Source organism: Raphanus sativus, chromosome 4 (genome assembly GCF_000801105.2).
Source record: "Raphanus sativus cultivar WK10039 chromosome 4, ASM80110v3, whole genome shotgun sequence".
Classification (NCBI taxonomy): domain Eukaryota; kingdom Viridiplantae; phylum Streptophyta; class Magnoliopsida; order Brassicales; family Brassicaceae; genus Raphanus; species Raphanus sativus.
In genome coordinates, this window is record NC_079514.1 from 31,337,317 (window position 1) to 31,353,228 (window position 15,912).

General features: G+C 37.5%; 1 protein-coding gene, 1 long non-coding RNA gene and 1 pseudogene across 9 annotated transcripts; all 3 read right to left on the bottom strand.

Moving 5' to 3' along the window:
• Positions 1-6,537: 6,537 nt before the first annotated feature.
• LOC108851568 (RNA-binding NOB1-like protein) lies at positions 6,538-8,776 on the bottom strand. The gene is made up of 5 exons (XM_018625020.2): positions 8,380-8,776; positions 7,324-8,281; positions 7,058-7,226; positions 6,856-6,975; positions 6,538-6,781 (listed from the first exon to the last, which is right to left on the bottom strand). The coding sequence occupies exons 1-5, from the start codon at positions 8,696-8,698 to the stop codon at positions 6,632-6,634; spliced, it is 1,716 nt and encodes a 571-aa protein (XP_018480522.1). The 5' UTR covers positions 8,699-8,776; the 3' UTR covers positions 6,538-6,631.
• A 2,696-nt stretch (positions 8,777-11,472) lies between these two features.
• On the bottom strand, positions 11,473-14,149 carry LOC108852271 (uncharacterized). Of its 8 annotated transcripts, none has more exons than XR_008944847.1 (7): positions 13,713-14,142; positions 13,540-13,597; positions 13,093-13,414; positions 12,825-12,898; positions 12,305-12,487; positions 11,933-12,208; positions 11,473-11,784 (listed from the first exon to the last, which is right to left on the bottom strand). It is a non-coding gene; the product is annotated as an uncharacterized LOC108852271 (long non-coding RNA). The 8 variants fall into 8 exon arrangements; XR_008944848.1 differs by lacking the exon at positions 11,473-11,784 and having other exon boundaries at positions 11,900-12,208; positions 13,075-13,211; positions 13,310-13,414; positions 13,713-14,145; XR_008944849.1 differs by lacking the exon at positions 11,473-11,784 and having other exon boundaries at positions 11,900-12,208; positions 13,093-13,211; positions 13,310-13,414; positions 13,713-14,144.
• Positions 14,150-14,395: 246 nt separating this feature from the next.
• Positions 14,396-15,433, bottom strand: LOC108850696 (glutathione S-transferase T1-like; annotated as a pseudogene).
• Positions 15,434-15,912: the final 479 nt, after the last annotated feature.

The window sequence follows — 15,912 nt, forward strand, 5'->3', positions numbered from 1 at the left end:
AGTAGCTCAGATTCCTAAAAACCTTGAGCTAATCTCGATATTTCAGGAACTCCTCTTAAGGAACCAGATACAATCCAAGTCTTCTAGACTTATCATAAAATCCGAGATCTAATTCTGAGGATTCACTAAACCTCTTAGTTAGTAACCGCAATACATTTCCTATCGAAACCCTTAACGAAGTTCGAATTCATCCAAAAAACGACTAAGTCAAGTCAAAAGACTTGAAACGAAAATAAAAACCAAGTCTTAGATAAAAAAAAGGTTTAAAAGCCTCTCCAGGCTACCAAATGTTCAAAAGATCCTAATGCAAACAAAGGTTTAAAAGCCTCCTCAGGCTTTAAGTCTTAGAAGCAAACGAAATCAAAGCCCATTGGGCAAAAGTCATAAAAAGACAACATTCTTGAAAAGAGCCTCAGCTCTTAGACATCATCACGGGAACTCCTCCCGACATCCTTATCTCCCACAGCTAGTTCACCGTCTTTGGCTGGATCTCCCTCATCTGCCTCCTTATCATCGCCCATCTGGGACGTCTCGACTGGAGATGAATCAGGGTCCACCAAACCTAAGTTAGAACCATACTCTCCGGAAAAGGATAGATTAAACATATTAGTCTCGAATGTACCTGAACTCTCTGAGAATTGAGGAATGGGAAGCTTGCTGATTGAGAAGTAAAATACCTGCGCCTTCTCATATGCAGCAGTCGCATCTGGCATCAAAGCCATCAAACGATTATACTCGTCTTCAACATTCTGGATTTCATTCTCCAGCATATCCTTCAAGAGGTCGGTGTTAGCCTGAAGCTCTTGAGCATAAATCTGGAGCTCGACCTCATCCTTCTTCTTGGCAAATTTCTCCTTCACGGAAGCCAGGATCTTGTTGTAGGCATCGGCTACCTCCCTCTTTCCTCTTATGACGGCCAGCTTGACCTCAGCTTCATTGTTCTTCTGGTTATCTTGAGACGAAGTAATAAGCTCCTTGACCTGATACTCAGCTACCTTCCGAGCACACTCCAGCTCAGTGATTTTACTACCCTTCACCTGGATATCCATTGCTTGACTCTCAATCTTCCTTTGCTGAAGGTCGGCCTTGGAGCCAAGTCTCTTGACCTCAGCATGAAGTTCAGAGACCTGAACCTGAGCCTGGTCAAGCTCCATCTTGGTAGCTTTGACTAACTTAGTAACCTGAGCTAATTCTCCAGCATTGGGGGCATTGTGCACAGTTTCCTCAAACTTGAACTGAGCCCTGTCGATAGCCCCAGCCAGCTACAAAAACGAAAACAATAACTTAATAAACATCTTCCGAAGAAGATCAAGCTAAAAGATTAAAATAAAGATCATACATGACCCATGTAATGGGCAATCTCAACATACTCCTCTTTATTCGTGAGATTGGCGATCGAGGGAAGGGCGCACCCGGTTCTATTCATGTGCCTCATCAACGTAGCCAAACTCCACGAGTCGTCCAAGACTAATCCAGGCTTCGAGTGAGCGAAGTTCCAGCCGACGGTTCCTCCTCAAGAAGAAGAGGAGGAAGACCTGGAAGGTTTGTCAACCTGGTCGGTCCTGGACCTCTTGCTCCTCGGAGGCTCAAACTCGTGAGTATTCTTCACCATATGAGGATCAGCTTCCATCTCCGGGACCTCGGAGTGAGGGACAACTTCCTGAACCCTCGACTCGGAGCGACTGGCATCTTTAACAGCAGCAGAGCCTCCATCATCAAGGACGTCCTTCACAATGCTGAGGAAGGATCCTCCCTGATTCTTGTCGCTTCCTCGAGAGGAGCTGGCAGCTTTGGTTAATTTACCCCTGGAACGGAACGAGGGCTGGATAGGCATCTTGTGTGACTGAGTCCTTTCTGAGGTACTGGCTCCCGACGAGACAGAGTATACCGATTCACCTTCAGAAACTGAATCAAAAGGAGAATCCTTAATCCCAAAAGACAAATTCAAGTATTAAAAATTTGAAATCAATGAAAGAAGGTTACCTTCTAAACCAGCAACCGTGACTGAATCAGGAAAGGAAGCCTTGTATCGATCAGGGAACCTAGCTGATCCAACTCTCGTGGTAGTATAAGCTCCCCAGGTATTAGGGCTGTGTTGCAGCTTCCTACAGAGAACTCTGGTGAGTTTACCGGATAACTTGACAGGGTCCTTAATCTCTGCAAGAAAAATCAAGGGGATTAGCAAATCACGTTAAGCAAAAGTAAACAAGCAAATGCATCCCTAAAATCCTAACCAGATATGTCAGACCAAGAGGTCCTGAGGGCTCGGCCTACAGGAACCGTCAAAGGGCCAATCTTGACATAGAAATATTTCTTCCGCTAGTCATCATCGCTGGCCGTAAACTTAAAAATGCCTAGCCCTGGACGACAAGGGAGATAATAGGTCCCGCTTCCACCATCCTTGGTGGAGCTCTTCTTTATCAGGAACAGACTCATCAGCTCGGTCAACCCTACGATAACTCCTTCTTCCTTAACCCTGGTGATGAATCCGTTTACCACTCGGATAATCGAGGGGAAAAGTTGGGAAAGGGCCAGTTGGTAGTGATCTAGGAGATCCAGCAAGAGGGTTGGAAGAGGGAACCTAAGATGACACTTGGAGATATATTTCTCGTGAACACAGAACCAACCCTCCGGAACGGTTTCGGGGGTTTCATCGTCAGTACAAGCTCTGGCTGAATCCTTCTTGCCGTGAGCTTGGACGATAAGGTTAACGACGTCATGACTCTTCAACAGCGAGGGAGAGTGAGGTCCAGAGGAGGTGCTCTTGCCATCTTTTTTCTTCATTCGCTTGGAGACTCTCGCTCCAATTGAATCTTTAGCCTTCTTCTTCTTGGCATCCTTCTTCATCTTCTCGCCGGCTTCTTGCTTAACCTTCATAATAAGAGCACCGGAAGCAGAGATTTGAATCTCACCGGAACCTTCTTTTTGACTCATGACAGTAAAGGGAAAGGATAAAAGAAAGCGAAAAGGGAAGAACCGAATGAAATCGAGCAAGAACAAGAACTCGAAGAGGTTATAGGAGAAATACCAACTCGATCAAGAAACAGAGATATAAAAAAAAAGATAATGCAGTGAGATAAAAAGAGAGAGAGAGGTTACCTGGGAAACCGTCGAGAGGCGTGGAGAAAGTGGAGAGAGAAGCAGTTAATATTTGCAGCTTTATATCCCATTACATCTCGAAAATCGGAAATTAAAATTCAAATTCCCTTTAATCTGAACCGTCGATCTCATTAAATATAACTACGACCGTCCGATTAAGCAAAGAGTATCTATAGTTGAGATAACTGATAATCATTATCTCAACAAGAAGATTTAGACTGGGTGGCTAGGTTTAGCTCCCGAGATAACGAATCGTCTCTCGAAAGCTGGGGGCAACTATTAGGCCCGAATATGGCCCGATAGCTAGTGACGAATAACAAAAATGATAACGGGCTTTGATAGGCTCATCATGAATTCAATCTTCAAAAGCAGCTAAGCTAGAGCCGGAGACTGTGAGCTAAAGATGTTCGGTAGAGAGGTCACGGAAAGGAGGCAGCTCGTGGACGTATAAGTAGGCGCAGGACCCGGTCAAAGGGGAGCTGTTACAAATCCCTCAAATCACGGAGGGGATCTCGGGAACCAGTTGGTGACGATCAAATGGAGCCTGAGGCTATTTAAAGAGAAGAAAGACTAAAAAAGATGGACATTCATTCCTACGATCATTCACATAAACTCTGAAACACTTATTCATTTTTGTATTCATCAAGAAATACGTGTCTTTGTAACCATTCTTTTATCAACGTTATCAATACAAAATCATTCATTCATTCTACAAGTTCTTACGGGTTTCCACCTACGTTATCTTCCTTTAAATCTTAAACTGATCTAAAAACCAGGTAGTGAGTTTAGTCCCTCACATACAGTAGATCTTTAAATTTGAAACAACACTGTTGGTAGCTTCATTTTGAAGTAACAAATGAGAGTTGGAACAAAATTTCTTCAAAAAAAAAACAAAAAGTAAAAAATAAAATGGGGTTGGAAATCGTCTAAATTCCTTCTCCGAAGGAGGGAGAAGCCATTGTTCGTTTCAAAACATTTCTTAAATAAATACAAACTATTGGTTTGTGGTTCCCAAAAAGAATAACAACTAGATTCTGACCCGCACAGATGTGCGGAATTACTTATTATTTTATTTTATAATTGTTAAACTAAAATTTTATAATTTGATAATATTTTATAAACTTCGATCTTTAGATTGTATTTTTGGGTTTAGTTCCAGTTCAGTTATGGATTTCGGTTCAAGAAATATAGTAATAGTTTGGTTATGAATATACGATTTTTTTAATTTTTTTAGTTCAACTAATTTTGCAATTATACTTTATTTATAGTGATCTGTACTCTTGCCCGGATTGATTTTTATTTATAGTTATAGATTTATACTAAATAGTATATGATGTTTGTTATGTATTAAATACATAATAGTAGTCTTAATTTGGTTTTGATGTTCAGAACCTAAATTTTCGAAAATATAAGATATTATCAAAATCTGAATACTGAATATTTATTCCAACCTGTGATTATAGCATAAATTTGAAATATTGTAATATATTATCTTTGATATTGTTACTGATATCAAATATTTGGTATAAATTGAAGTTGATATAAAAATAAAAAATGCACAGTTTTAGGGATATATTTGTTTCAGGGATATTTTATATTTTAAATAATATATTTTGAATTTCGAATACATAAAATCTATCTAAAACTATACAGAATGATGTTGTTGAAATCTGTATTTTATAGCATGCTATATCTTTTTATGAACATACGATCGGGTGTTCCGTTGATGATATGTTTGGAAAGATAATAGAGATTTTGGTATAAAATATGCGACATATTTAAGAAGAAGAAGTCGAGGTTATGTTGTAACTACATATGATATGGTTTTCATAAAAAAAATATCACAAGTCAAACGCTCTTAAAATTGGTCAAAACAATTTATAGATGTTTATTTTGATTTCATAGTCTATCCATGGAAGTTGACCAGATTGATAAGTTTTAAACTATAGATTTTAAAACGTTGATTTGGATGACAAAAAAACCGTTTATGGAACTAAACCAATCTATCTATTAGATGAGAGTTTAATAAGTTCAATTTATTTCTCTTAGATCAACTGTTTGGTTCAGATTTAAAAATTTGGTTTGTTACTCAAATTTTTATTCAGACAATAATTGGTTTAGTTTAAATATTTTCAATAAATATTTTTTTGTTTGCTTCTGAGAGTAAGTGATAGAGGTTGTATTAGCAATTTAGCATACATGAAAAATTTTCAGGTAAATTCATTCTCATAAATTTTTTTTTTAAGTTTTCATATTAGTAGAAATACATATACTGTATATCTAATATTACGTGTATGGTTTCTTGAAAGCATTCACACTTTGTGGAAATATATTAATACTGTGTTAAAAAGATTTTAAAGAATTATCATTGTACAGTTATATTGTCTTTTGACTTAAGAAATAATATTTGTATTTCTAATTAAGTCTATCTGATAATTTGCTGTAAAAAGAGTTGATCTAATTATTTATATTTAAATGTCATACGTGCATATGGTGAATCAAGTAACTAACTTTCATTTACTATTTGACATTTATTCAAATAATTTTAAATAGGTTAAATTAAGATTATCTGTGATAAACTATTTGTATATAATTATATTGTTTCTTAAGTTTTTACGTAAATACTTGACAAAATTTCCACAAAATATGGTAACAACATAGATTCTTAACTCAATTAATATCCTTATCGTATAATATTAGTAGATCAATTAATTAAGTCAATGTTAAATATAATGTATATATTAAATGGTAGAATTATGAATAAGTCCAAAACTTAAATGACAACTTTTATGGTAGATAAAAAATAGAACTCTATTTTAATAGATTAGATATTGACACAAAAAGACTATGCTAAAAGCATGGCTAAATGTTAGAGCACTTTTATCTCTGAAAAAAAAGGTCTTTTAAGCAAAAAGTACAGAAGAACAGCCCATAAAATAACAAAAACCGTGTGTCCAAATAACCAATTAAAAGATGTTTTCGGTGGATTTTTTCAACTGGATTCCACTAACATATGACAATTTTTTTTTAACGCTGATTTATTATGATACTACAATTATTAGTAACATTACGTAGACGATTCGACAACCGACAATACTAGCTGTCTTATAAAGATTTACGACTAACTGCATCATCTGAACCGTCCTATGAAGATCCACGCCTGACCAGATGATAGTTTACAATTGGTTTTTTTTTAATTTTTTTTTAGTTAGTTAAAAACCAAAAAAAAAAAAGGAAAGAGAAGAAACAGAAGAAGAAGAACGCTTAATTAAGCATTGACACGTGGTGGTTCAGCACTAGTCCTTTTATTAATTTTTTTTTTTAATCACAGAGAAAAAGTTTTAAAAAAATTAAAATTTTGAAGCACCTTTTTTTTAGCAACCACCGTTGATGATGTTCTTAGAAAGTCAGTTCTAAAGGAAATGAAAAAACAAAACAGAGCAAATAGTATACTTCAGAAAATAGCAAACATAAACACAATACAATTGTTCTCATAGAAGAGATGCTTGTTATGCGGGTAGAAACAAATAGATCAGTGCATAGAACGCGAGTAATGGTTGTCATTAGGGTTTCGTTTCTGACTGAAAACCGCCATAGCTTTTCTCACTGGAGGCTGCAATGGTGCCTTTTTATCACTGTGATGGTTCATGAACACATCGTCTGATATAAAATCCTCATCTCCCTGAAAAAAAAACCACACAATATAATCAAATCAAAATGTTTTTTTCCTCCATTAGAGTTTCTATAGTTACTAACCGCTTTGCTTGCTTTCTTCTTGGTCTTGGGATGGAGGTACTTTTGAGGAAGTTGATCTTCCCTAAGAACCAGATTCTTGGTGATTGCGTCTCTTCCGCTTTTAGGCATCGGTATCGAAAACTGCACAGAGAAAACGAGGGTTTCTTCAGAGCAAGCAACGAAGAGCAAAACATGGTTACGTGCCTCATAACCGACTACTTACTTTAGTCCCTCGAAGTGTTACACGTGGCTTACGTGCAGCTAAGATGGTGCCATTCTCGCCTATTGTAACCGCTACTTTGCGCAGAGTGCCGCCATTACCGCACTTGGGACAGAAGATTCTTCCAATTTCAGGAGTTACTGTGTAGCAAGCATGGCATTTCAACACCCACCTGAACATCCAGATGCAATCAAGTATAAGACTTCCCCCTCAGCTAATGAAAAAGTGTTTTGAGGGATAAGAGAAACATCTGATTCATAAAGTTGTACCTGTTTAGTTGGCGAATTTGCATACCTCCCGGTGCAAGCAAACGCAAACCCATTTGAATAATAACATTTTGCATCGCGTAGTCACCAGTTATACAAGCTACACTGGACTCAGATAAGGCTCTCAACGACCAACTCTGCTCGCTGCTACCATCATCTGCCATCGATGATGCCTCAAAGGTATCACCATCCTCACTAGCAATGTCGACCCCCTCAGCTTCGACTTCAGTATCATCCTCACCATTCGCCTCTTCAGCTTCTTCTTGGAGAGCCTTTAATGAGTCTTCCTCCAACCTAATATCTTTTAAGATGGACGAAAGCTCTCCATAATCCTTTCCGCTACCTTTTCCACACTTTTCACCAGCTTTGTCAGCTTCTTGATCTTTCTGAAACTCTTGCTCGGACAAGGCATTGTAATGTTCCCACTTGGCCTTTCTCCTAAGGAACTTCCTGTGAGTACTGCTACTAACCGCAGGTCTCCATTCACCACCATCTTTATCATCATTTCCCCCCTGCGATGCATCTATTCCTTCCACCACCATCTTACCCTCAAGCTTCACCTCTGTTTTCTTAGGCGGGTACCTCTTCTCTCTCCTCTCCTCATCCTCTTCTCGACCCTCAGTATGAGACGCAACATCACCAACCTCAGAACAGCTGTCCGAAGGAAGTATGTTCATGTTAAGGTCTTTAAGCGGAAGGATCTTGGAAATAGCGTTCGATTTCTCCTCGGCCTCGTCCTCAAGTGCCTCCCACTCCTCCAAGTTAGCCACATTGGATCCCCAGCCAGGTAACTCCTTCTCAGGTAATCTCTTAACCCTAACAGTTTGAATAGGCGGAGGAACATCTCTAAGATTCTTAGTCCCGTGAACCTCAGCCTCAAGCGTGTACGTCAAGGCAATCAACTTAAGATCAACATCAGAGAGTGTTTGCAAATCACCAGTAGCTTTAGCAAATTTAATAACTGCATCAACAAAAAAAACAATAACTGCTTTCAACCATCGAATCCAATCTAACCACCTCGAAAAACTTCATTACGAAGAAGAATCAATTTGTATTTACCTTGAGTGAGAGATTCAGGAGAAGGCTCCATGGTTTCGATAGTGAAAGGGATGAATTCGAGACGACGGCGAGAATCGGGGTCGCGAATCTCCGAGATCACTTCGGGGACGGTTACGAATTTGTCGGCGAAGCTGGTTAGGCTATGGCTACCGTCGATGACGGCGTTGGCGTCGACAACCGCCATAGATATCCCCTTTGTGGATTTGCAGGTTCCGACCATACCGAGAATCGCCGACGGAGCTACGTCGGTTGTCGGAGGCTTTGAGGGGGGATCTTTCTTCACTATGGAACTCCACATCGATACTGGTTTCGGATCCATGATTGCTCCCGTTCGAGTTTCGTTTGTTTGCCGCTTCAGTGAAGACTGAGAGATAGAGAACCGAAGAAGAAGAAGAAGAAGAAGAAGAAGAAGAAGAGAGGTAAAACCCTAGGTCTGCTGGGAAAACGTCGTCGTTTTCCGTTCAAATATTAGAATGGGCTTCAAGTAGGCCAAAATAAATGGTCCTATATTTCATTTTATCTTAAATGGGCCTTGCGCATTTCCAAACAAATGGGAAAATATTTGTTTACTATAGATACGCCCTTTTATATTTCCCTTATTTTTCAATGGGGTCTCACTTATATGTTTCTTTTGCAAAAGCACTGAAAAAGTTATTACTATTACACTAGATCGATTTCCGCGCTACGCGCGGATAATTTCCATTTAAAATTTACTAATAAATAAATATGATTATAACTCACAAAAGATTATTTTAACCATCTAAAATATGTATATGATGGTGAGCAAATGTAAAAAAAAAACAAAACTGTTAACTCAATGTTTTAAAACCGGATCAGATATTGGTTCGGTATTATGCCTAGAGGATCCCATTAATTCGACATTGACTCCTAAAAAAGAACAAAACTTTTTAAGCATAGTGGATTATATTTATTCATTTGATTTTATTTTACTTTGATATAGTTGAAGAAAACTAAGGTACGAATAACTAATATTTTTTTCTAAACGTTTCACATTTTTATAGTTTTAATTTTCATCTTCGTAATTTTCAGAAAAAATAAGATGTAGTTTAATTTTATTTATTATGAAAGCTGAAATTGAAAATTGAGGCCATTACATATTGTGCTAAAATTATTTTAAAAAGTAATTTGGTCATTTGCTTGTAATAAAAGCATATGTCATACCGTTTGTCTAGGTTTTTACTGGTGACTTGTTACTGTTGTTCTTATACTCTAAAATATTATTATTTTATAATATTTATTTTTGTTTTTTCAGTTATATGGATCATAACAAATATCCGCTTTAAATTATAGTTTTTGTTATTTGAAAATCAAATAGCAGTGAATCGAAAACAGATTAAAAATTAATGATCTGGACGAAATAAATTGGATCATAAATACTTTTGAATATCGAGATATTTGATTCCCATCCCTTGTTAGAAGTTTTACATTCTTGTTTTGCCTGAAATGCTCACATTCTTGTGCAGTTATTTAACTCCCCCTCTGAAGTTTTACATTCATAGGGTTGTGTAAATTTGAAGAGGGATGATTGCGTTTCTTGTAACCGCGTGGTTTGATTTGCAGATGTTTTTAAATTTCTCCGTATAACAGGTTGTAAGAGGGTTGATTGAATTTATATTGGCTACAATTTGGAGCTGCTGAATAGTTTTTTTCTTTTCATAGTTGCTTTGATTTTTTGCTAAATGGTTGCTAATTTTGATGCTAAGTTGAAAGTCGTGTGTTTTCTGGTGTAAAAAAATCTTTTGTTTGGATATTGATTCAACTGTGGTTGTCATTTTTATTTGAAATTTGCATACCTTCCATTCCAAGTAACTTGTAATGAATATTAAGGAAGCTCAATTTCTCAAAAAAACAAAATATTAAGGAAGCCCAAAAAGAGTATTAAAGGCCCACACGTTGGCTCACTCATCTATTGTTTGTCTATACCATTTAATGTAACGTAAGATTCTTTGTAGTTTATGAACTTTGTGGATGCTGGACACGACTAATGAGCCTGCCAAATGGGTCTTAGTATTTCCTGCAAAGTATATTTACTTCGATTAAACTAAGTAGCAGACAAAAAAAAAGTGAGTAAAGAATATACGTACACCTCACACATCCATAAGCAAATTCAGGCTTATTTTCAATCATTTGAGCTTTATACAGTACAGCACTGGAAACCACCTTTGTGACACTTCGTTGATGTCACAGTTTTTGTATTTGGGGATCCATTAACGTTTGAATCAAGTTTAGGAAACACCGTATCAATTTTGACCTTATCATTACTCAATTGACGTGTACTTCGTTAGATAGTTTGAATATAGGCAATATCCTTGGACGTGAAGGTAGCTCATCCTCAACTCTACAGTGATGTTATCATTATGTGTGTGAAACACCTGTTTAAATTGAAAGCGCAAGTGTTATTGGGGTGATCACTGTTGTATCCCGTGTTACTGTTGTATCTTGCATTAAAAGGGTAGAATCAGTGAAGTGACTTGATTTGACGACTATGGCCGTAAGAGAAAAGTTGAGTTCCTCTATCTCTTGCTATCGTGTGCCCTTTATCTGTGTCATAGGCACAGTCCTAGACAAATGCATCCTCTTTACTTTTTCTTCTAGATTCATGCTCGATAAAGGGATGTAAGAAACAGAGGAAGCTGCATAAGGGAAGGTTGATTCTTCTGATAGTTTCCCATCACCATTGCTCTGCATTTACAACAACACATGTTTAATTCAATCCTAATTGCTTGAGTTTGAGAAGAGAGAGAATCCAAACTTGGCCTGACTATACATCGCCAGAATTAAGTTCTTCCAGGAGCTCCAAGTACATGTTGGGGACAATACTTATCTGGAGTGAATTTGCCAAGTGTCCTCTTCATTAGTGGAAGGGTGATTGACTGTAGAGCCGTACCTAAAGTGCAACTTGTTGTTTTAATAGTATCTTGAATATGCTATTCAGTTTTTCTTAAGTTGGATATAAGGCAATATACGTTTTTGATATTTGATATGGGAAGAATAATACGAATTTATCTTCAGAGTTTGGTGTAACCAAACTTTTTTTTTTAGTGTGTAATTTAACTATTTTATTAATCGTTCAATAGATTGGATCTAAAGAATTTGTCGTGTACATATAGTGTCTGCAAAAATAAAATATAAACATGGGAAATAGACTATTAGATGTTGTTTTTCTGTTTGCCAAAAAAAAAAAGATGTTGTTTTTCTTCTATCTTCAAAGTAACAATCGATGAGTTTAGTAAATTATTTCCATTAGAAGAAAACTCTGATCTAGGTCAGTGATCTCAGATGACTTAGTTGGTCAAGTTGTCCTCCAGACCCTCCATTGGGGGCTTGAATATAGGCAGGCGAGTCTCCCCTGAACATGGAGTCAAGTAGCCCTACATACCATCACTGGAAGCAGTTCCAAGAACATCATGAAACAGATTGGGTAGATTTTAAGAGTTGCAAGTATAAAATCAAAATTACCAGCTGACTTAATACTCATCCACTATGAAGTAAAAAAAAAAAGAGAAAGTTTTGTTTCATTTAAATTATGAACCTTAGCTCCTGTCTAACTTTGATATGAAGAGCATGTTGCAAAAACAGTTATACGCTTTTTTCATCCTGCCGAAATAAAGAAAAACACTTGACAGATAATCATTTAAGAATACAGAGCCTGATCTAAAGACAATTATTCAAACATTGGAGTGACGTGCTGGCACCTTTATATTTTTATTTTTTTCTTAGTATTTTCATTTCATCAACAGTTGCTATTAGCTCTCCATGTCTGAAACTGTATAAGAAGCTTCAACGGCATCTCTCCTCGATCATTATCCTGTAAAGCCAATCTTTCTCTCAGATATACACAAAACCAAGTAAGGCTCGGGAAGACAAATGTTAACAAACGGTACTACGGGAGGTAAATGCAGACCTTTTTATGACCCAAATTTGTGAAGGTTTGTTCTCAAATTAATTGCAATGCTTCCAAAAATATTGATGAAGCTCCGATGACGCAATCTCCCATGGTTAAAGAACAGAACAGCAATCATCTAAAGCTGTAAACCTGGTGCAATCACAACCTCAGGCTCTCATAGGAAATTAAAGCCTTCGAAATCTGCAAGAAAAGAACCCATCTAAGCATATAACCTAAGAGAGGCTATGTGAGGAAATTGCAAGAGATAGAAACAAAACACAATCTTGCAGCATCACAATCAACAAACGATTGGTAGTCTTGTAATTTATAATGCTGCAGCTGTTTTAAATAAGCGAGTGTGGACCATTATTGTAATTTTAGACGCCATACTGTAGATAAAACATAAGGAAAAAGGTCTAACCTAACTTGAAGAAAAGATAAGCATGGAGATAGCATTGACAGCGCTTTTAGATGATCACGTGATGTAAAGTTATTCAAGTTAAACCAAACAGAATGCATCAAGAGACTACTTACGTACCATACCGTGTTCCCGATAAAAGCTTGTGCACCAGGTGGTTTCAGATAGAATTGATAAGCATGATGCCCTTCACTCTGTCAAACAATTAACTCAGAGTGAGATTCAAGTCCTAACATTGCTTTATTCTTAAAGTGACTATATTAGCCTTAGACAAAAACACATATATAACTGTGAAAGCACAACTTGTTTTTGTAAACAGAAAATATCAATAAAGCTGGAAACATATAAAAGTGCAAGAATAGATATGGACTTTGGTCGCTAAACTAACTTGCTAAGAGATGAAATTTTCGCTTAATCAGTCGCTCCAAAGACTTCTCTACAGCAAGGTAATGCGCTCCTTTAGTGGGAACATGATTCTTGCTAAGAACAGATACTCCTAGAGACTCCCTTCATAACCTCATCACAACAGAAGTAACAACACAACAAAGTTCTCGTTAGTGTGAAGACCATACAATAACCTAAAGCAGAATATGTTCTATGTTTACCTGATGCATAGTCTCCTGAAGTGCTTCAATAGCATTCTCTAGCGTCCAAGACAGTTCACTGTCCCAAGCAAGAGTTGTAGCCATTAGCCAACATTAAGCTTCCACCTAATTCATTAAACTCAACTTGCGTCAACGGAAGTGTCGGAATGACTGGTATCTTATGAAAAAAAAGCTTGAAACTTTAGGCTACAGAGTCTTAATGACATGAAAAAGAGGAGATTATGAAGAACCTTGCCTCAAGGCCAGCGTACACATCAATGAAAAGTACATACCCAGCAGGACCATAACCTGTTTTCATCCCGTCAAGACAAAACTCATGTCAGCTTCTGAAACTAATCTAAGAACTTGTCCTAAAATGCATCAATTGTCACCGAGATCATTTTTCAATGTTAATTGAACTTACGATGAAAGTGGAGACCGCCGCTACGCCTTTTGACTTCATTGAGGTGACATCGCCGGAAGAGACACCGGTCTGGACGACTGGTTTGACGGGACCGGAGGAGACCGCCGCTACTTCTTTTGGAGCTGACGTCGCCGGAAGAGACACCGGTTTGGACCACGGATTTAACCGGAGTTGAGGGGACCGCCGCTTCCCCGTTCTGTTTTACTGAGTCGGGAACACCGGAGAACTTCATCGGAAAGCGCAGTGGAGAGGATTTTAGAACTTCTGATGAAAACCAAAACACAGAGAATGAGATCTTATATAGAATCTCAGAGGGAGAAAACAAAAAGAAACCATTAATGGGATTAAAGAGTGAAGAAGAGTGGGGAGAGAATTGATTGTTCCTAGGAAAGAATTCTTAACGGAGGAAACGAAGAAGAGAAGAAAATAGAAAACCAATCGACAATCGTGAAAGGAGAAAGGGGATCTCAGCGTGAGATGGGTTTCACGGGCTCATCAAATTAGAACGATACGGGCCGGTGATTTCGAAGCCCAAATGTTAGACTCGACGCATCTGACGTGGTTAAATGCTCTATTCCTATTGGACGATTTAATTGGGTGACGTGGACAGCCTAACCCTTGAGGATATTTAGCTTTTAGTATTGTATATATATATATATATATTGATTCTTTGGTTTCGACCACAATATAAATGTTGAACCGAGTTATTTAGGTGATCCCTTGAACCGGGTTTTTTTCACAAACCATCCTCGGTACAAGTTATGTTCTTACATCTTGGACTGAAAACCCGGTTTAGATACGCTTGTTCCCATCTTACGCTGCTTCTCAACTTTGTCTTTAGCTCCGTAAAGGATTTTATGAACCATCCACATCAAAGTGAGGCTGTGTTGCCTTTCTCGTATTCTCAATCCATTCCTCAACTTTCTTGTAAGGACTAAACAATCTAAGACGATCTTTCTCATCCAAAACCTACAAAATATCACATACAATTAAATGCCAAAACATAGCAAAGTAAGAATCTTTTTTCTTACTTTGGAAATGTATGTTTGTGTACCTGAAGTTGCATAAGTTCGCATACAAGGCTGAGATCAGCTATGAATGGTTTGTTGCTTCCGAGCAAGAATTTAGCACTGCCCTTAAGCCAAAAAGTCTCTAGAGTGGACAGAGACTTTGTCAGTATCCTCTCAGCTTTAGCAGCTGCTTTCGAACCCAGAGAACGACCAAAAAATGGAGCTAGAACACTATTCATAACATATCCAGCTGAAACAACATGTGAGCTGGTCGTCATTCTAAGATGACTCCATATCAAATAATGGAGTACTAAAGTGTATAATATACCTGCACCAGGGCGTAAATTGGTGTGATGCCAATCCAAGACAGAGTGAATCTTGGCTCTCTTGGAAAGATCATTCGGATACTTAAGTGAATGAACATAGTGAGTGAAGTGAAGGCTCTTTGGTATTCAAGAACATGTGACAAAAAAAAAACAAAGACACTTACCAATGATCAGCTACACGTGGAAGTGCAGAGGCAAGATAAAATAAAAATGGCGTGACTGCGAGATGAATTACTTCAGGTTAAGATTCATTAGAGAAAAAGAAGCAAGAAATGCAAAAGAGAAGGAAGTTTTATGTGTGTAACTTCTCGAAGAGCTTAAGTCTGCCGTCAACAATAGTTGGAACCTTCCCCAATGGGTTAATCTCTGAGAAACAAAGCACCATTAAGACCAAATCAAGACAACATATATAAGTATTTTATGAGATTCATGTTCTTATGGAAAAGTCAGTGACGAGGATATAAAAAAAATCGACTTCACCTCAACATTAGCTATTATTGTCAAGAAAAAGAAACAGATTGATACACAGAACCATATCTACTGAAAATTAAATCTACCATAACTCAAGTAATCTGCAACAACAGTTTTTGTAGATATATTACTCAAATGTCAACAAAATAAAACGAACACTGAACCTTTTGTCAGATTAGTTGTACGAACCTTTGAATTCAGGGGACAATTGCTGCCGCTTCGCCAAGATAATCAAAACCTACATCAAATTCCGTTTCACTTTTTTGAAAATGACAAACGAGCATATCTACCTCTACATATTGATACACGAAACTGTTTTTCCATGTAAAACTTAATAATATAATCAAATAGTATACGTTACAAAACTGAATACATTTTCATTCAGTTCAAAAC